The 19,894-nt window shown below is 46.6% G+C and overlaps 1 protein-coding gene across 3 annotated transcripts in view; it reads left to right on the forward strand.

Annotated features, from left to right (window-relative positions):
• APPL2 (adaptor protein, phosphotyrosine interaction, PH domain and leucine zipper containing 2) overlaps window positions 1-19,176 on the forward strand; it is a 33,552-nt gene extending 14,376 nt beyond the window's left edge. For 2 of the 3 annotated variants that reach the window (XM_014535991.1, XM_005861667.2), the window contains 16 exons: window positions 1,004-1,045; window positions 1,161-1,219; window positions 2,232-2,378; window positions 6,236-6,318; window positions 8,335-8,493; window positions 9,503-9,691; window positions 11,077-11,119; window positions 11,202-11,258; window positions 11,358-11,446; window positions 12,441-12,599; window positions 12,737-12,789; window positions 14,303-14,477; window positions 15,662-15,698; window positions 15,886-16,026; window positions 16,752-16,799; window positions 18,062-19,176. In XM_014535991.1, coding sequence (XP_014391477.1) covers window positions 1,004-1,045; window positions 1,161-1,219; window positions 2,232-2,378; window positions 6,236-6,318; window positions 8,335-8,493; window positions 9,503-9,691; window positions 11,077-11,119; window positions 11,202-11,258; window positions 11,358-11,446; window positions 12,441-12,599; window positions 12,737-12,789; window positions 14,303-14,477; window positions 15,662-15,698; window positions 15,886-16,026; window positions 16,752-16,799; window positions 18,062-18,196 — 1,616 coding nt within the window. In that variant the 3' untranslated portion in view covers window positions 18,197-19,176. The remainder of the gene's footprint in view (window positions 1-1,003; window positions 1,046-1,160; window positions 1,220-2,231; window positions 2,379-6,235; window positions 6,319-8,334; window positions 8,494-9,502; window positions 9,692-11,076; window positions 11,120-11,201; window positions 11,259-11,357; window positions 11,447-12,440; window positions 12,600-12,736; window positions 12,790-14,302; window positions 14,478-15,661; window positions 15,699-15,885; window positions 16,027-16,751; window positions 16,800-18,061) is intronic. The other variant, XM_014535992.1, reaches the window with a different exon arrangement.
• Window positions 19,177-19,894: the final 718 nt, after the last annotated feature.

A 19,894-nucleotide genomic window follows, 5' to 3' on the forward strand; every position in this document is an offset into this window, starting at 1 on the left:
CCTTCCCATCCCTGATGGTGGTGTTTCATTTTGCTGCCTTACTCGTTTGCCCACCAATACAAGTACGGAATCTGGATGAGGGCAGCACAAGAAATATTAAGAAAGCTATTTAAATTGGTAAGGAAAAACATCACAGCTCTGCTCCAATAGGAAGAAAAAGGGAGAGAGAAAGAAGGGAAAATTCGAGAAAGTATCCTGATATCAAGAAATAATATGAAGAGAAATTGAAAAGCTGGAGGCAGTTTTGAAGTAAATTGAAAAGCAGTATAGATGATGTGAAAACACTGGGCTTTGAGGAAGTAGAGATGGAGAGTGTTAAAATTGTAAAGCATCAATTTTGTTTAGGTGTCTGTGTTTTTAAGTGTTTAACCTTGGACTCCCATTGCTCTCATTGATCTTTTTGGGGGGTTTTCTTGGACTTTGTTTAGCCACCTTTGTATGTGAAGGGGGTAGCGCCCACATGGGGTAATAGTTATTGGTGTTGGCTTGCTGAAAGTACAGTACACTGGGTTGCTTCAGATCTTTTTCGTTAAAACAAGCACCCATGTTCTTTTGTCAGGTTTTAAAATGGCAATCACAGGAAATTTCTAGGGTTTGGTATAGTCAGGGCATTCTAAGGAGAGATGTCTGAGAACACAGTGGGGGCTGAAGAGGCGGAGCTTATACATACACTCCAGGTCTCCATGCATAGTCCCTGCCACCATACCCTCCACCTGGTCCTCGAGTGCCCTCTCCTTCATAGATCCTCACAGGCTGTCTGGAGAGAACTGCCCCACGCTCCATGGGCAGTCAGGGTCCCTGGGTGTGGGGTGTAGCTGAAGCCACAAGCTCCAGTAAGACCAGGAGTCCCAGCCAGGCCAGGGCCCCGTGAGGGCCGAGGGCCTGAGGTGCTGGCAGCGCCTTCCCGTCCTCGTGGATGGCTTTCTTTCCTTGGGCAAGCACGCAGCTCTGGACCGGCTTGCTTTGTTTCTCTGCTCTAAGACATCTCTTTTCTCTTGTGCAGAAGTAAGCACATTAAAGGATCTCTTCGGACTCGCCAGCACTGGTAGGCACCCTCCCCATTCTTGTGTGTGGGTTTAGTGAGTCTGTGGGCAGAGACACTGAATGATTGTTCTTGCCTTTCAACCTGTCTGGGTGCTAACATGTCTCTTTACTTTTAGAGCATGACCTCTCAATGGCAAAATATAGCAGGCTTCCTAAGAAAAAGGAGAATGAAAAGGTGAGAACACCTACCTTACATGTTCTCACTTCTTACGTCGCTCCTTTTGTGTCTTCCCTTGTGAGTTGGTGGCATTGAGGGTATCTTGGTGAATTTCTTCTCTTTTTTCCTATACATAGATTTTTAAATTTTTTATTCTAAATCTCCTAAAGTAGATTTTTCACTTCCTAATTCTAGCTTTGAAAGTTAGTTTTCAAACACCAACTTGGGACCATTGTAAAATTATAGTCACACTATGATTTTAACGTAAGCTGGGCACCTCACGTGATTGAATCATAGGCACTCAGGCACTTGTTGGCTCTGACTCTTTTTTTTTTAAAATATATTTTATTGATTTTTTACAGAGAGGAAGGGAGAGAGAGAGATAGAGAGTTAGAAATATCGATGAGAGAGAAACATCAATCAGCTGCCTCCTGCACACCCCCCACTGGGGATGTGCCCGCAACCAAGGTACATGCCCTTGACCGGAATCGAACCCGGGACCTTTCGGTCCGCAGGCCGACGCTCTATCCACTGAGCCAAACCGGCCACGGCGGCTCTGACTCTTTAACTCACTACTTACTGTAAATAATAATGGATATTTTCAGGCACGTACCTTTCATTTCTGTCACATGATTTCCTTGGAGTAGTCTCACAGGGGACCCAGAATGTGTGTGGCCTTCAGCGACTGGCCATGTTGTTTTCCTAACGAGTGTGGCGCTGGGAGTGCTACCAGGAGAAGGGACTGGCTCCACCCAGTGTACAACATGGACATGCTATCCCTTTACTATTTTTAATTTGGATATTTAAAAACATGAGGTGGAACCTTCAGCCTCACAACACGGACATGCTGTCCCTTTACTATTTTAATTTGGATATTTAAAAACATGAGGTGGAACCTTATCTGTGCTTCATTCTCTTTGTTACAAAAATGGTTCTCATGTAGAAATCGGCATGGTTTGGAGTTGCGTGCTCTCACGGAATTGCCACGTCCATTAGCCAAAGTGCCGTTTTCCTTTCACCTCTTAACCAGGTGAAGACGGAGGTGGTGAAGGAGGTGGCAGCTGCCCGGCGGAAACAGCACCTTTCGTCCCTTCAGTACTACTGCGCCCTCAACGCGCTGCAGTACAGGAAGCGCATGGCCATGATGGAGCCCATGGTGGGCTTTGCCCACGGACAGGTAGGCAGTCCTTCCCCTCAGGGTGGGACCTGCGCCAGCTGTGGAGGGCAGCGCGGCCTTCTGCTGAGGGAGCACAGGGGACGCACAAGCAGCGTCAGAGGAGGAAACACGTGCACAGCCTCGCAGAAGCTCCCGGGAGCTCGGCACCTGGAGAGCTTGCGGTGGGCTGGACCGTCAGCTGGGCTTGGGCTGTACACGCAGGAAATGATGGCCTTGATCCCGTGCCTCCTGTGGGCAGGAGCTGGCATGGCCCTTGTCTCTGATCCAGTGACAGGAGGCCGGGCCCGATGGTCTGAGAAGCAGCTGCCTGTGCAGGCTGTGGAGCCAGGCTCACCAGCTAGGACTCCGCTGCTCCGTGTGGTACAGTCACCTCGGTGGGCTGTTCTCGTGATGTGTGGCGGAGGCGAATGCCAGCACCTGGGCCAGTAGGACGTGGGGAAATGTTGCCAGTGATTGATGAAATCGCTGCAGTGTTTGTGTGCAGGGAGGTCCCAGGTTCAGGAGGGGCCTTGACTGTGGCACCAGCCTGGCAGGGACAGGAGTGGTGGGAATGTGAGGCGAGTGGCACCAGCCTCGCCCGCCATCCCTGCCCTGCGTTAGCCCCACTTACATTGACTCCAGACTCACTCCGCTTGTGAGAAACGCATCTGGGAACCTTCTCTGATCTAGGAACAGAAAGGGATGGGAGGAAGCAAAATGTTGAGAAGGAAAAGTCAGCAACTTAAAAACTTACGTGTGAGCACCTATTATTTTCATAATACATTGAAAAAATACATAGTTTTTTATGTTAATCCTCACCCGAGGATATTTTTCCATTGATTTATAGAGAGAGTGGAAGGGAGGGGAAGAGAGAGAGACATCGATGTGAGACCCATCAATTGGTTGCCTCCTGCACACATCCTGACCAGGGCTGGGATCGAGCCTGCAGCCAAGGCATGTGCCCTTGACCAGAATCAAACCCGGGACCCTTCCGTCCACAGGCCATGCCTCTATCCACTGAGCCAAACTGGCTAGGGCTAAAAATACATACATTTTTAAAAAGCACATCACTTTCATTCAGGGAAAGGAGGAACAAGAGAAGATTTTTAAACATCCAAATTCAGTTGTCTGTCATCTTAATATGGTTATTACCATGCTGAATAATGCAGACACTAAAGTCAGCTTATGCCCTTATGGTGATATTTAATAGAACAGTGTAATCTTGCTGTGTCATCTGAGTAAGCTGGGTTAAGCCAAAAACTAGCACTGCCCGGCTGTGGGCTGCAGCCCTCAGCAAATCCTTGGGTTGGGCGAGCTTCCTCACCATGGGCAGTTGTGCCCACATGTGTGTCCTCTCTGTTGCCCCCTCTCTCCTTCCATCAAACATTGCACCTCTGCCCTGGTGGATATCCTGCTTGTTAGAGAATGCCAGCAGTACCCTCTGCTCTCTACTTAACACCTGGGCACGAAGGGCGTGGGGAAATGCTGCCAGTGCTTGAGGAGTCATCCTCCCTGGACTGACAGGCCTGGCCTTTGGAGCAGTAATCCCTGCCCATTAGAGCCCCAGGGTCAGGGAGTGTCTGGAACTTAGTCTCAGAAAGATGCACGGCTGCAGCCTGGGACAGCCTTGGGAGCCTGGGTGGAGGAGGGTCCCTAAAAGAGCTAAAGGATGGGTTTTATCCGGTTGCTTTCACTCTTCATGGCTGAGAACTACACCAGTTCCCCCAGCCTGGACCTTTGAAGCGAATGCTGCTGGCCACAGGGGGCATGGGGTGGGGGGGTGGGGAGGTAGAGGGACTATGGGCACAGCAGCACGAATGCGGCCCATGCCTGGGAAAGCAGAACAGAGCACAGTGTTGTTGGGGACAGGATGGCACATTTCATTTTTCATATGAAAAGTATCTAGATTTTAAGACACAAGACCAAATAGTCCCTCACCCTGCAGACTTTTTAATGCTGGTGAAATTGTAGTTGTTTCTCTTAGTCCAGGTTGTTGTCTAACCCCTGACTCTTTGAATAATTCTGAAGCAGCCCTTTTAAATCAGTGTTCTTTGAGCATCACCTTTGCTGGCTGATCATTTGACCATTATACTTCCCACTGCTCATGAAGGCGTGTGAACTTTGGTCTTTGGATGACTTTCCTCTGAATCAGACTTCTCACCACCACCCACCATAGTGGAGGTTGTTTGACTCCATTTCTGCCTTCCCTGGCCCCAGGCAAACAGGTTTTCAGTTAAGGCATGACTAGTCCTCCCTCCTGCAAACCAATTGAGGCGTTGTCAGCCTGTCCAGGTTTATGAGGGCACACAAATGAACTCCAACCTAGTATTTGCAGGATAAGCAGTATGTGACGTGGCTGTGGAAGCCAGTATCTCATCCCTGCCTTCCACCCATTCATCAGATTTTTGAGGGAATACGTGAGCCCTGCCCTAGGAGCTTAGAGGATAGTGGAGGGGCTCAGACATGGGCTGGTGTGTGGAGTTCAGGGAGGGGAAGGTGAAGGAAAACCAGCATGAAGTTGTGCCCTTAGAAATGCATAATGCTCATTCAACGGACTTTGATATTTAACATTTCAAGGATTCAGAATGCTCATTCTCTCTGATTCAGAGATCACAGGGCCAGAACCTCTCCCTGCGTGGATTACTTTGCATTAGGATAATCCAATCATCATCTGTTTCTGTGCTATGAGAACTAAAGACAGGTGTGTGCATACCTCCCCGGGCCTCAGGGCGGTACCGATGACTCCTGCTAGTCTCCTTGGGGTGAGAGGTCAATGTCTGTGCTCACCACCCAGGCAGGGGCTGCTTCGAGATCAGACAGACCAGCTCTGTAACCTGAGCGGATACCCATGTCCAAGCTGAGTGTTTTCTCTTTCTCATGACAGAGGTTTGCAACCATCACTTCTCTGTAATCGGGTGCAAAATGGAGCGGCTCGTACCATATTCAGATTTTTAAAGGCCCAGCCTTACAGAGAGACGGAAGCTTGAGCTTTTTGGGAGGGATGGCTGCTGATGTCAGTAAGGCACAGAGGTAGTCCTCTTCTCTTTCCCGTACCCCTGCCCTCCAGGGCTTGTCAGGGGACCCCGGCCTTCTGGGAAGTGAATACCCAGGAATCACAGAAGCAAGGAATTCCTTCTGTTGGTTCCCAAAAAGCCAGCAACAGCAGTTTCATTTTCAAACTGTAGTCCTTAGGTCTCCCCTGGGCAGAGAGAGCACCCATTATAGACACGGGGAGCACCATGCAGTGCCAGGGCCGCCTGCTTCCTTCATATACACATCCCCTTCAGCTGACGTCAGGGCTGGAGGAGCCTCCAGCCCAGCTTTCCCTCTGGAATTGCGCAGCCATGTCGCCGTGCAGCCTGTGTTCAGAGCTGCCCGTGGCTCAGGGAGTGGATTAGTCAGACGGCGGCCCTGGCCTCTCTGAGAACCTCCTGCTGCTTGTCTGTCTCTTGTTGGTGCTGTGCATGTCACTGTCACACCGATGTAGCCCCTACAGATGCAAAGGTGGAGAAGACCTAATCCTTGTCCTAGAAACCCACTATCTAGAATTCACACAGGAAAAAGGCTGACAATATCAAATTATCAGTAGTAATTACTGACACACCTGGTATATGCCCAGTGTTTCACTTACATGATTCCTGAGCTTTACAGACTTCTTACAGAACAGCAGGTTTCACCATCCCCTTTCTCCACACGCACTCGGGGCTTTGGGAATAACTCTCAGCCGGTGGGGTGGGGCTCATGGAGATGCCGCCAGTGCTGCGGGCGAGGAGCCGGGCAGCCAGGGTCCGCCGCGCCCGCTGTCAGTCTCACAGTCCATGAACTCAGCCATCCACTTTCCTGAACGATTTTCAGAATATCGTAATTATATCTTTCAGATTAACTTTTTCAAGAAGGGAGCAGCGATGTTTTCCCAAAGTATGGACAACTTCTTATCCTCCGTGTCGGACATGGTTCAAAGGTAATGCTGCACTCCATTTGGGGTCTTGGTGCTTTTGCTTTCTGCCAAATCAGCCTCTCCGGTGGGGGTGGGGGTAGGGGGTCCCCTGCAGCTGCTGTCCACTCCCTGAACTCCCAGGAACAGCGCCTTCTTAGCTGCCGACATTTATGAATAGTGTGGTTAAAAGGAATGATTTCTGCATTTCCCAGCTTATGTGGAGGCCGCAGTCCTATCCACTACATTTACAGATTGTAAATCAATAAAAGATTAAAGCAGGGGTCCTCAAACTTTTTAAACGGGGGCCAGTTCACTGTCCCTCAGACCGTTGGAGGGCCGGACTATAGTTTAAAAAAAAACTGTGAACAAATTCCTATGCACACTGCACATATCTTATTTTGAAGTAAAAAAACAAAACGGGAACAAATACAATATTTGTATTTGCATGTGGCCCGCGGGCCGTAGTTTGAGGACCCCTGGATTAAAGGATCCACAGGGGTACTTTCCTATTAAGTCAGAGTTCTTCGGATCTTCTTCTGTAACAATCAGGTTTCACGTGTCAGAAGCCTCAGTCGGTTTGGACTTGCTGTGGAGAGAGTGCCTTGTTCCTTTCTTGGAGAGCTAACAGGTTAGCAGCCAGAAGTGCTGCAACATTTTAGGAACTTCAGATCATCACACTAATGTATGATAAACAAGGTAGTGAGCCTTTTTGAATTAATTTAACAACCTGGAGCTCAGTCTTGCAATTGCTTATTTTTTTTTAAAAATGCATCATCTCTGCAGACAGCCCTGCCACCCTTAGTGATGCTGTGGCCGCTCTGACTCCCTTTGCTTCCTGTTGTCAGCGCCTGTGATGGTGAGCTCAGTGGAGGCTCCGGGCACCCCCAGCACTGGGCTTATTTCATTCAGAAGTCAGACATATGGCTCCTTGAGTGCTTTTCATGATTTCTGGGGTATAGAAATATGTCTGTCTTGGTGCACATGAGTATTTCTCTGGGGAGAAAATTCTTACCTTCATCGGGTCCTTAGAGTTTTATCACCCACAAAAGCGTAAGAAACTAGGTGTTTTTGTAAACCTTTGGCTCCCTCCCACCTTCCTTCTCTTGTACTGCTGCTTTTCCCGCATATTCCATTCTCCTAGCCGTGGCAGTGACAAGCAGGGGTAGCTAATGAGGGTTGTTCTCCAGCTGGCCTGGCCCCAGGCCATCAGCCATGGAGTCCCATCATTTCATTCAAATGTCAGAGTAGCCAGCCCTCGCCCGGAAGGTGGCTTGCACCCAGCTGCTGTGTTAAACACGGTGCAGGCGGTGGACCTGGGATCTCCTACAGCAGAGTATGAGTGTGCAAGCCCAAACTTCCTTCACTGCAGACCCTTTGAGAGAACATCCTGAGGAACTCACTTGTGAAACTCCAGGCAGCTGGCCCCCAAGGTTCCCTCTATTTTAACATCTGTGATTCTGTCTTACCTCCTTCCACACGGTGGAGAAGTGGAACACGCCTCTAAAGTTTGCTTTCTCCGATGGATGGGCCCTGTTCAGGCCTTTGTAGCCCATCCTGTCACCACCGGGTGAGGCAGGCATGTGGCTGTCTATCTTAGAAGGAAGAGCATTGCCCTGGCTTTGCTGGTGCACCTTGGTACTACTCCTGGTCAGTTTCCCCTGTCCAGTGGCCATCTCCCGGCTCTTGCCTAAACCAAAGTGAGCGGGAATGACTGCTGTCCTCGCCTTTCCGGCCCTTTCCCAGGAAGCCTGCATGTGCCTCCCCTAAGAATGGGCTCATTGAAGCTTTTCTCCGAGCGTTTGTATCAGCAGTTCTGAGCATGACACCTTTGCCAGCAGAGGAACTGTTTAGCTGGGTTCAGGCGTTGTCCAGTGGGACCCCTGTGTTGTTTTAAAACAGCAGTCATGTGAGCACAGAATAATGCATCCCGGAGTGCCTAAGCTCCGGCTTCCAGGCCTAAGAGAGAGGTGGAGAGCTGCGGCTCTGCCATCTGATGCCCAGCGCTGAGTGGCTGACCGGACGGACACTTTCTGTCTCAAGCATTCAGGTGGAACTGGAAGCTGAAGCAGAAAAGATGAGGGTGTCCCAGCAAGAGCTACTTTCTGTGGACGAATCTGTTTACACACCAGACTTCGATGTAGCTGCACCACAGATCAACAGGAACCTCATCCAGAAGGCCGGTTACCTTAACCTTAGAAGGTGAGGATGCCTTTGCCCACCCCGCGGAGTGGCTAAAGAGCTGAGTGCCCCATGAGAGAGTGGGGGGAACTCCCACTACAGCACCCCTCCTGCCTGGGACGTAGGAACAGTCGTATGAGTAAGAACCCAGCTTGTGGACTCCAAGACACCACAGGCCACCCCTGTTCCTGGTCATCATGGCCGTTGGTGGGGACTCGGTTGCCTCATCCATAAAATAGAATTGATAATTGCACCTACATTATAAAGTTGCTACAAGGGTTGAATAAGGTTGTTTTTAGCAGGCAGTAAACACTCAAATGATAGCTATGACCCTCTTTGAAAATTACAATTATTGGGGCAGGACACCTAGTGCCTCACACATAGTCACTGCTCAGTAAACACTGAATCGGGTTGTGTATTTAATCTCCCCGCATTGGAGGGTCTGTGCAGAGGAACTGTCAGTGGTTTTCTTACTGGGAAGAGCCCCTCAAAGGTTTGTAAGCTTCTTGATCACAGGCCAAGTGATAGAAAACTCCACAAGGTCCTGGTGTTCTTTGCCAGGAACTGGATTTTCATCTTGTAAACAGCCCACAAAACAAGAATAACATCCAGTTGGAACAAAACTGAATCTTGTGAAAGCCCCCGAGATTCTTATACCAGAGGTGACCCTGGTGACTCTAAGTAGCTATCGAGCAGTGCAGCTCCATGTCTTAGAGAAGTGACCTTCCAGGTTTCAGTTCCTAATGGTGACGGACTAATTCTGTTCGTCTGGCTGAGGGGCAGGCGCACCGCTCACTTCCTGGAGTCGGCCCTGGGACCGGCATCCCCGGGTGAGCTGGCCCATAATCTCCCAGATCCTCCAAGCTCAGTTGCACATCTCTGCTGCTCTTTGCACTTTAATTATTTCCAAAGCAGTTGTGCTTTAAAGGAACACATTGTAAAATGTGACTGATCCCCACAAAGGGCAGCAGAACTTTGAGGTGCCACTCATGTTTCCTAATACTAATGGGCTTTCACACAATCCTTGTAGTAAAACAGGACTGGTCACCACCTCCTGGGAGCGGCTTTACTTCTTCACCCAAGGCGGGAACCTCATGTGCCAGCCCAGGGGAGCCGTGGCTGGCGGCTTGATCCAGGACCTGGACAACTGCTCCGTGATGGCGGTGGATTGTGAAGACCGGCGCTACTGCTTCCAGATCACCACCCCCAATGGGAAATCGTATGTCACGCGGGTTTTACGTGGGTGGAGAACCAGTGTAGTGACCCCACCCCTGCCCAGGGCCTCCTGGCTCATTCCTCCATGGGAGCGGCTGTCTGGGCAGTGTGTCCTTTGGGAGGTGGTTTTGTGTTCTTTAGGCACATGACCCACATGGGATCCAACCTGCTTTACATAAGGAGTGCCGGTGAGGATTGTCTGTGCTTAGATTAGAGATGACCGACGTGTAAGAGTGATAAAGGTGGCTGTGTGTCGGCACAGGTTCTGTTCTCACAGAAGGCTGTGGCTAGGCCTCACCGCTCCGTAGACAAGCATTTGTGTTTGTACTGGTGGGGGGCAGGGATGAGGAGGAGTCAGGAAGGAAGGAAGACCTGCCTGAGGAGTCGGTGTTTCCAGCTGAAACGTGAACAGGACGTTCAGCTGCGGGAGGGTCACTCCTCAGCCTGCTGTCCCCATCCATCCCGGGCCCCGAGGTCCTCCTTTCCCAATGGCAGCCTGCAGTCATTCACGTAGACCCCATCCCAGTGGGAGCCCTCATTTAGAGCAGGGTTCTGGCGGTGCTCCAAGGGATGCAGAGCCCCAGGGGGTAGGAGGTGGGCAGTGCTCCGGGTTCCCTGCCTGGCTGAGAGGGTGGCCCGTCCTTGTCAGAGCCGCCCTGTTGGCATTGGCTCTGCTGGGGTTGCGAGTTGAGATTTTATCTGAACTCTGGCATCGGGAGGGTGGGCAGTGTTGGTAGTGTTGACTGGCTCCTCTCCCAGCCTGGCAGAGCATCTTCCTTCCTCCCTGAGTGAAATAAAGTGCAGAAATGAGCTGGGAATGAAGATGCCCGGATTCTAGTCATGCTCCTAGACAGTCACTTAGTCCTCTGGGCCTCAGTTTCTCAGATGTGAAACGGGGATGAGGTCCCTGTTCCCCGTCTCCCATAGATGAGATGGGGACAAAGGAACTGGATGTGGAGCCCTTCAGAGTTAAACCCCCACAAAGGCTGAGCAGTAGTACTTGTCTGTATTCCCAGCCCTCCTTATGCAGGCTTTTCCGTTCTTGGGGAGGAGTGGAGTGGCTGCTATTCCTTCTTTGGGTGTGGTTGGGAGGGGTGGCTGGTGGCCTGGGATCATCTAAGAGGGGCCAGAGGATGGTCTGCACTGTGAGAATCACAGGCTTGGGCCAGTGGGTCTGAGCCCAGCCTGCTTAGTTTACAGATGAGAAAGCCAAGGCCCAGGGAAGCGTTTGTTTGTCCAGATGACAGACCCAGAAACCCATTCTCTCTCCTTCCCATTTTGCTGCCTTCCTGCCCTTTCCCCTCGGAGCCCCAGTGGAGTTCAGTTTTGTGGAATAATGGTCAGTCCCTGCCATCTGGGAAGCACTTACTTGGATGCACTTTATTTCAGGGGAATAATCCTCCAGGCAGAAAGCAGAAAGGAGAATGAAGAGGTAAAGATTTTGTTTGTTTCACTTCCTTCTCACTGTAGTGGGGGACTCCGGGATTCAGCAGGTTTTTTAATGTCCTCCACAGTGGATATGTGCAATCAACAACATCTCCAGGCAGATCTACCTGACTGACAACCCCGAGGTAATGCCCAGCCGCTTGCCCTGCACCTCACCCTTTAATTAGCCTGAAAGGTAAGCGGCTGCCTCCCGGGACTGAGCCTGTCTCCCTGTGGATTTTTAGGCAGTCGCCATCAAGTTGAATGAGACGGCTCTCCAAGCAGTGACTCCCATTACAAGTTTTAGAAAAAAGCAAGAAAGCTCCTGCCCCAGGTAACTAACGGACAAAGGAAAGCTAGCTTTTGTGGAGCCGAATTAGGAACTTGATAGAAGTTATTTCATCCTCACAAGCCCCCGGGTGGTGTCCTGCAGAAGCAGTAACCGGTCAGGAAGGTTCCCGTGTGCACAGCACAGGTGAGGGCAGAGCCAGGATTCAGACCTGCCTGCAGTCGTCCAGCCTTCCCCTGGACCGCGCTGCTGCAGCCCGAGCACACAGGACTCGCCCGAGGGCCCTGCTGGTCGGGAGGTCCCCCCGCATGTTCTAGCAGCATCAGCAAAGTTAAGGAACCAGAACACACAGTGGAGCAGAGCTGAAGGCTTTGAGAACAGGGGTGGCATAGTCAGAACCGGGGTAGCTCAGGAGGCACAAGACTGTCCCTGTGACTTACTGAGAACCACAGGAGTGCAGAGGGAGCGTCAGCCTGGCTTGAAAGGTCTAATGAATGACTAGGAATTTGAGCTGGTGTTTGAAGTACAAGAGGGTTGGGTGAGCAGCGTAATAGGGATGGAGACAGAGAGGAAGAGCATATGGTGTGCTTGCTGTAACTATGGGGGGTGGGGGAGGGCACGCATTAAGGGAGTGGAGAAGGAGGCTCTCAGGAGAAATGAGAGCCAGGTTGTGGTTGAATGCTAGGCCAAGAAATATTATTCATTCCGTTAACATTTCTGACTACTACTAGGTACCAAGTAATAAATATTATTTAGCTATAACCCCTGCCCTCAAAAAACTGTCTCCCAAGGAGACAGATACCAACAGGAAACCAGCTGTAATTCGATGAGCAGGATAGCAGTGCAGAATGCTCTGCAGCAGAGCCACCTGTAGGTAGTGGCGAGATCTGAAGGATTTCAGCCAAGGAATGAAGTTTTCCAGAGAATACTTGTGAAGGCCTGACGGAAGTCTCCATCAGCATTCAACAGTATTCACTGGATTGTAAAGGCGTAAGATTAAAAGGGATTTGTTTTTCCCCTCCTCTCTCCTATACTCCAGCCAGAACCTGGAAAATTCAGAGGTGAAAAATGACAACACTGTTCCCAAAGCAACAGTCAGTGTACCCGAAGCTGAAGAACTAATTGCGCCTGGAACACCCATTCAGTTCGATATCGTACTTCCTGCGACAGAATTCCTTGATCAGAACAGAGGGAGCAGGTATGTGCTGCGGGAGGCCTCTGGGAGAAATGAACATCAATTTGGCCCCTCCAGAGGCTGTTGCCATTCTGCCTTAGAGCTTAGTGCTCAGTGTCCTCTCACTGACCTGAAGTGACTCTGACTCTGGCTCCCCACAGGCGTATGAACCCTTTTGGTGAGACTGAGGATGACGCATTCCCAGAGGCAGAAGGTACGTGGCGTTTGGTGTGCTTACTCTCTCCTCTGCACAGCGGCCAGGGCCACTGAAACAAGATGTGACATCATGTTCTAGAGAGCTGGGACTTGAAATACGTTCATTGTTCTCTGAGGACTCATTAGGACTTGGGTAAAAACTGACGGGAAGCTGTTGCACCACTAGCCACATTCATACCTTTCGCACTCCTGCATTGAAAGTTGCCAAAACTAAATTTGGTGTCACATTATTACAAAAAAAAATTCAGAAGATAAAACGATCGCCTAAAAATGCAGCCTGGGTGAGTCACACGTGTGCTATTTCATTTCAGAAAACCAAAACCACAAATCATTCCTTCCTGAATTTTAAGATCACATGAATGTTATTGGTTTAAATTCATATCTTGTTTGGTTTACATCCCGATGTACATCAGAACGTACTCAGTTGAGCTGACCATAACCTCCTGCTCCACAGAGAGGATTGAGTTCCCAGCCAAGGCAACTGAGTAGCTAGAAGAGCTGGAAAGACCTCATTGAAACCCAGCGGCAGGACTGGAGCCTGAGAACACCATCAGAATGAAGTGCCACTTACTTACATGTAAAAGGAGGACTTGAGAATTGGCACTTCTTAACCCTTTAGGCAAAAAAAATGTTGCCTCAAACCTCTTCTCCACTTATGTCTAGCTGACTTTTAATGCAGTCCAGTTTGTGAACAAAAATTTTCAAACTTGTAAAAACACTTCATATGGGAGTAACCATTTCAGTTATATTTTCCTAGGTTATTTTTAGGGGCTAGGATACTAATGGGAGGGCAACTAGGCAAAAAGACTTAGTTTAAAGTGGTAGGTAAATGAATTATTCTGACAGAAAAAAAAGAACTTTTAAACTGTCTTCATGGTCTGCCAGTTACTTGCCGTCATTGAGTTTTGTCAGGTGATATACTGTCATCAGGAAGCCAGTACTGGAAGTTTAGGGACTCAAATAAGCACACTTAGTTTGCGATCTCCATTCGTTTGTGGAACATATCACTGCCCTTCAATCATAAATGAGTAAGACCCAACGTCAGGTCTTATTTTCTTCAAGTAAGTTTTCTTTTATAAGAGGACTTAATCCATAGGCCAAAGGAAAGAATTTCTGTTGTCCAGTGGAAAAAGCCTTTTTTCAGAGAAAAGATATGGTGCATATACTGCCACCTTCGTGTTCTCACCTAGGTTTGGTGCAGGAGGCTGTTTACCTGGTACCATGGTCTTACTTTATAGATGGAGAAAAAGCAGGGCTTTTCTAGTATAAGGAAGTAGTTCCAAACAGACAAAGCGCAGACAACAGGAAGGAGATTCAGAGCTTCGGCAGTGTGCGTGGGGCTTGTAAAAGCAGAGTATTCAGAGATGTGGGTGGAAAGCCCTCCATAGAATGCAGACCAGTCCTGAGGTCTGGCAGCTGCGCTCAGACCAGCAGCCCTGGTGCTGGGTGCTGGGTGCAGGTCAGCAGGCAGGACATGGCTGTGATCCTGAGCAGAAAATGCTCTCTTGCAGATTCTCTTTTGCAACAGATGTTTATAGTTCGGTTTTTGGGATCGATGGCAGTTAAAACAGACGACACTACTGAAGTGATTTATGAGGCGATGAGACAAGTGTTGGCGGCACGGGCTATTCATAACATCTTCCGTATGACAGAATCCCATCTGATGGTCACCAGTCAGATGCTGAGGTACATGCGGTTTCACTCTGACTTTCTTATAGCTTCCTCAGTCCCCTCTGAAGACACATTCCCCCACCTGCAGCTCATAACTAGAGCATTTGGTTGGATTAAGTGTCCATTTCGATTCTGTAAGATGTACTGGGTAGAAGATGCTCCCTTAATGATAATCTAGGAATTCAGTGGTGGTGAATCCTGTTGTTTACAAGATGGCCATCATTCTAGAGTTACTCTCTACATCTCAGAACTTGAAAATGGAAGGTGGGTTGTTTGTTTTTGTCATTTCTGAGAATACTATTTGTAAATAACAACAATGAATATAGGACATAAAACTGCCTGAGATAATAGACCACCACAAGAAAATCTGCTCAGTATTTGTTGGACTGAAAATAAAGAAATTAAACTACCTTGTTTGGGGGCTCAGGCAATAAGGTCTTTATGAACATGGCAAACGACGGTCAGGACATGGTTAACAACAGAGGCTTCAGGAGCTGCGCTGTCCAGTTCTGTAGCTACAGGCAGCCAGTCTGAACTGAGATGTGTTGTCAGTGTAAATACAGGATATAGCAAATCTCTAAGATCTCGTCCTGACCCCGAGAAAGAATACAAAACATCTCATTAAAATAATATTTTAGATTAAATAATGTAAATGGGTGCTAGAAAAATGTATGTATGAGGTTTACATTCTATTTCTATAGGACAGCAGCATTGCATTAGAGCCAGAATGTCTGGGCTTATTTCTGGCTTTGGCATTTACTAGTTGTATGACCTTGGGCAGGTTATTTAATCCCTGTGCCTTGGTTTCTTCAGCTGTATCTACACCTCCTAGTGTTGTCATGAGGAATAGATATGAAACATTTACAACTGCAACTGGCACACAGAAACTGCTCAATAAATGTTAGCTTCAAAAAAGTGAACTAGGTGTTGGCAAAAATCAGTCCTTTTCCTTTGTTATAAACCTTGTAAGACTTGGCTTAAGAATAAAACATATTTATTGACAGCTTTTCTCCAAGTATGTCCTGGATCTTTTATAGGCATTGGTTCATTGTTCTTATAATTTCCACACACAACAATCAGAGCAAATATATATAAAAACACAAACTATACAACACTATTAAAAAAGTACAGAGACAGCCCCACAAACTCTTCTAAGTTTATCCAACATTTGTGACATAATGTATCTGTTAACATTTCAGGTTAATAGATCCTCAGACTCAAGTATCCAGAGCCAATGTAAGTATCCTCACACTTGCCAATTTTAGTGATTACTTCTCTTCATCTTTGTAGCCACCTTAAACACAAGTTAAATGACTGCCACTAATAGTGCACTTTTTTATGACTTTTTTCATGGAGGATGACTTTGTCTGTTGTTTAGTTCCAGTTTGTTGCGTGATATTCAGTCTATTCTTTCTTTTTCCAGTTTGAGCTCACCAGTGTCACCCAGTTCGCTGCTCATCAAGAAAACAAGAGACTGGTTGGCTTTGTGGTCCGCTTGCCTGAATCCACAGGTGGAGAGTCTCTGAGCACATATGTTTTTGAAAGCAACTCAGAAGGCGAAAAGGTCTTATTTTTTTCATCTTAAGATTCCATAAGATCTAAGTATAAAAGGAAGATATTTAAAGGGCGTTTTTTACACCACTGCCTGGATAGTTAGTTGATTATTCTGCAAGTCCCCATTGAGTTTAGGTAATAATACCTCCTAGGAAGGCCCCACTGAAAAATGCCTGGAAGTAAAATTTCCCTGGGGTAAATACGTATTAACCAAAATAGACTGAATACAGAAGAACTTTAATGCTGAGTAATAATTGTTTAGTAGACCTACCAGTAATTGTTAAAAGCAGTTCCCCTCAAAGCAGAAGTTACAATCTAGTCTCAGAGAGCAAACCAAGGGAGCAGACATCAAGAAAGTACATCTAAACTGTTCTCGTTTAGTAGAAAAACTTTGTGACTGCATTCGCTACTTAGAATTAATCAAATTTAACCAGTCCTTTTAGCAAGTACCTGTTTGCCACTATATGTGTGAGCATGCAGTGGCTAATGTGGCCAAAAGAAAAAGGGAACAGCATCCTGTTAAGAATTTCAAACGCTGGAGTAATTTCAAGTTCCACTGGCTGGGTATTTTCTGTACGCACAGATTGGCAACAGGAGACCAGGGACAGTAGACACTCATGTTGACATGAGTAGACAGTGACCCCATTGTGCTGCTATAATCACATTCCCCCACCCCCCTAAAATTCTTTATCCTTTTCTACCTTTGCCAAACACCACTTTTCTTGTGTTTTGCAGATATGTTATGCTATTAATTTGGGAAAAGAAATCAATGAGGTTCAGAAGGTAAGGTCCACTTTAGTGCTTGTTTAGCAGCTACTCAAAAGATACCTACCTATACATGTCAGGGTGTCTCTCCAAACGGGAAATGATGCTCACTTGGCAGTGTGGTCAAGTTTGGGATTTCCTTTTTATGCATTCTAACCACATTCTTAATCACTTCCACATTCATTGGCAACACGTGTGGAGTTCTTAAAAACATCACTTCTGTAGCTCTTGCTTTACTTATTTGTTGCTTGCTGCTGTTGCCTAGATTTCCTGTCTTTCAAAGTAGGATGACACAAGCTTAAGCATCTATCATGTGCTCTTAAGCCTTGTTCCTTAGTCGTCCCAGGCCGGCAGCACTGACACACATCATCCAGAGACTTACTAGAAATGAAGATTCAGACCTCCCTGTCTTTCAGCAGCTTACAGTCTCATTCACCCAGCAAGTTTTTAAGAGCCCCATTTATAAGAAGAAAAACCCTGGAATTAGAGCAGTGAGCAAGACAGATCAGTTCCAGCACCGGAGGGCTTCTATGAGTTACTGTCCAGGAGAACTTTCTGCAGTAATGGAAAATATGCAGCTCGAATGTGGCTAGTGTGACTGAGGAACTGGATTTGTAAATTTTATTTAAACTTAAATACTAACGTAGCTAGTGAATACCGTATTACTATGGTTCTAGTCTACAGGGAGGGCAGAAGGACCAAGGACTGAGACTGATGTACATGAAATGACAAGCACTGCAAGTTAGTATTTTATGGTCCAGACCAGATGTTGGCAGACCTTTTTTGTAAAGGGCCAGATAGTAAACCTTTTGGGCTTACTATCTGTCTCAATGACCTCAACTCTGCTGTTTAACACAAATGCTGCCAGAGATAGTATGGAATGAATGGGCATGACTGTGTTCGAAAAAAATGTTTACAAAAACAAGCCAGATGGCCATAGTTTGCAAACTCTTAGTGTAGATTAAAAGAGAGAAAACAGTTTAGAGACAAAAGACAAAGATATGTTGTGAGGGAAGTCCTCTTTGGACTCTTTCTGGGAAGATTGTTATGACTTGGCTATGTAGTGATGTTTTTGACTGAGAGGAAAACCAAGGCCTACTAGATTCTAGGAATAATGCAATTGAGTTTTTTTCAGAGAAGCAAGGAAACCCACCTGAAGGCACACACATAGGCAAGTAGAAGGAATAAAAGCTAGACTATAGACATGAAGCCAAGCCAAAGGGGTGTTAAGTGCATTTTAAGTGTTTTCTTTTCTCCTTCTTAAACTCCCATAACTTCAGGATCCAGAAGCATTGGCTCAATTAATGCTGTCCGTACCACTAACCAATGATGGAAAATATGTACTATTAAACGATCAACCAGAGGACAATGATGGAAGTCCACGCGAAAATACAGGCGCAGAATCTGAAGCATAACTCTTGCGCTTTTGGGGGAAGAGCACCCAAGGAGAGCTACCTCCTTAAGGGTTTTCAACTTCTCTGATACACAGGCACACGAACTGATTTCAGAAAGCTGACAATCGCTTGTGGAATGGACTCTCGATGCCTTGGTACTGAGACTTGGGAGGGAAACAGTAAGAAATGGTTGACAACAGTCCTACCCATCTACAAATGTTATTTTAGGTGCTTTGTGGTAAGTCCTTTTCTTAGATTATTATTCAGCGCTCAGATTGAAAGTTATGAGAAAATGCATCGTTCACTTTATTTGAATGTCATCTTTTTTCAGTTTCCAGTATCCTTTTTTAAAAATGGCAAAAGCCTAGATTTATAATTAAACACTAAATATTTCCTATTAATATACTCTATTTTTGTATTTTACTTAATAAGCTTTAAGTGCCTGTCATTCTGAAAATTGTATTTATAATCAAGCTTGTCTCATAATTGGACCTAATAAGCATTAATCTGTGCAGTTAGGTGCCGAGCCCTGCTCTGAGGCTCGAGCACTAGCAGCAATGCAGGTCTAGTTTTGATCATTGTTCCAGGCATCATGCAATAAAAACTAGCAGATGAGTACCACAAAAGATACTCAGTTTTACAGTGGATCCTTAATGAACCAGCATTCAAAAGTTTACGATCCTTTAGATGTTACTGTTTTTAGTGGTGGATCACCATGAACAGCTCTGCCAGGTCCTGTTTCTTCTGAGCCAGACCCTCCTCAAGGAAGGGGCCAATTAATTTTAAAACTCACTTGAAGAGCAGTTGGTGTAAAGTTCCTATTTCCACTCCGGCATCCCAGCCCACTCCACCATTCCCTCCTACCCATAAAATAAGTATAATGATCTTGAACTGGTACAGTGTGTTTAATTATAACCAAGTTCAACAGAATGTTATTGTCTTTGTAATAAATTAACCTAGCAATAAATGCTAGCAAATAAAATCAATCATTCTGTTTCTTTTGCTTTTTGTGGTTATTTTCTAGAACATCCCTGGAAGAAAACTAAAGTTGGTTTTATAGCTTTAACAGTTTTATTTGCAAAAACTAGGGCAGAATGAAATCACAGCAGAGAGGATGACTATCAAAAAATACCTATATTCAACCTGAGTAATGGGATCTCAATGCCAAGTTTTTAACAGGTGTTGCTTTTAAAATGATGGGTTAATAAAACAATTTTTGCAACCCCAAATTAAGTTAATGTTATATAGGATCCATCTGAGGAATCCACTTCTACAATGTGTACCATCAGAGACATAGTGAGCTGGTCCAAGTCAGTATGAAATTACACACTAATGCCTTACAACATACATATCATAATGATGTCAGGTCAGAAGTCTCTAACAGGCTGCAAGAGCCACAGTCCTCTGAACTTCTTTTTCTTGCTTAGAACTGTTCAAGTGGGAGGGGAAGAATCTCAAGTCATGAACAATGCTGGAAACTAAAATCAAGCTTTAAAAAAAAATTTTGTTTAAAGAAAGAATGGCTTAACAAAGCCACAAAGCATGCAAATCCTAAGAAAAGCATGAAGACTGAAATTCAGTACAGTAAGTCTAATCACAAAAACACCAGAGAGAATGAAAACAAAAAATTAACTGAGCTTATTAGCAAGCATGACCCACAAAACATTAGTATTCAGAATACACAATTGGGATAGGACAGTTTCTTCAAGAAACGATCTT

The sequence above is a fragment of the Myotis brandtii genome, unplaced genomic scaffold, assembly GCF_000412655.1.
Source record: "Myotis brandtii unplaced genomic scaffold, ASM41265v1 scaffold155, whole genome shotgun sequence".
Taxonomy (NCBI): Eukaryota; Metazoa; Chordata; class Mammalia; order Chiroptera; family Vespertilionidae; genus Myotis; species Myotis brandtii.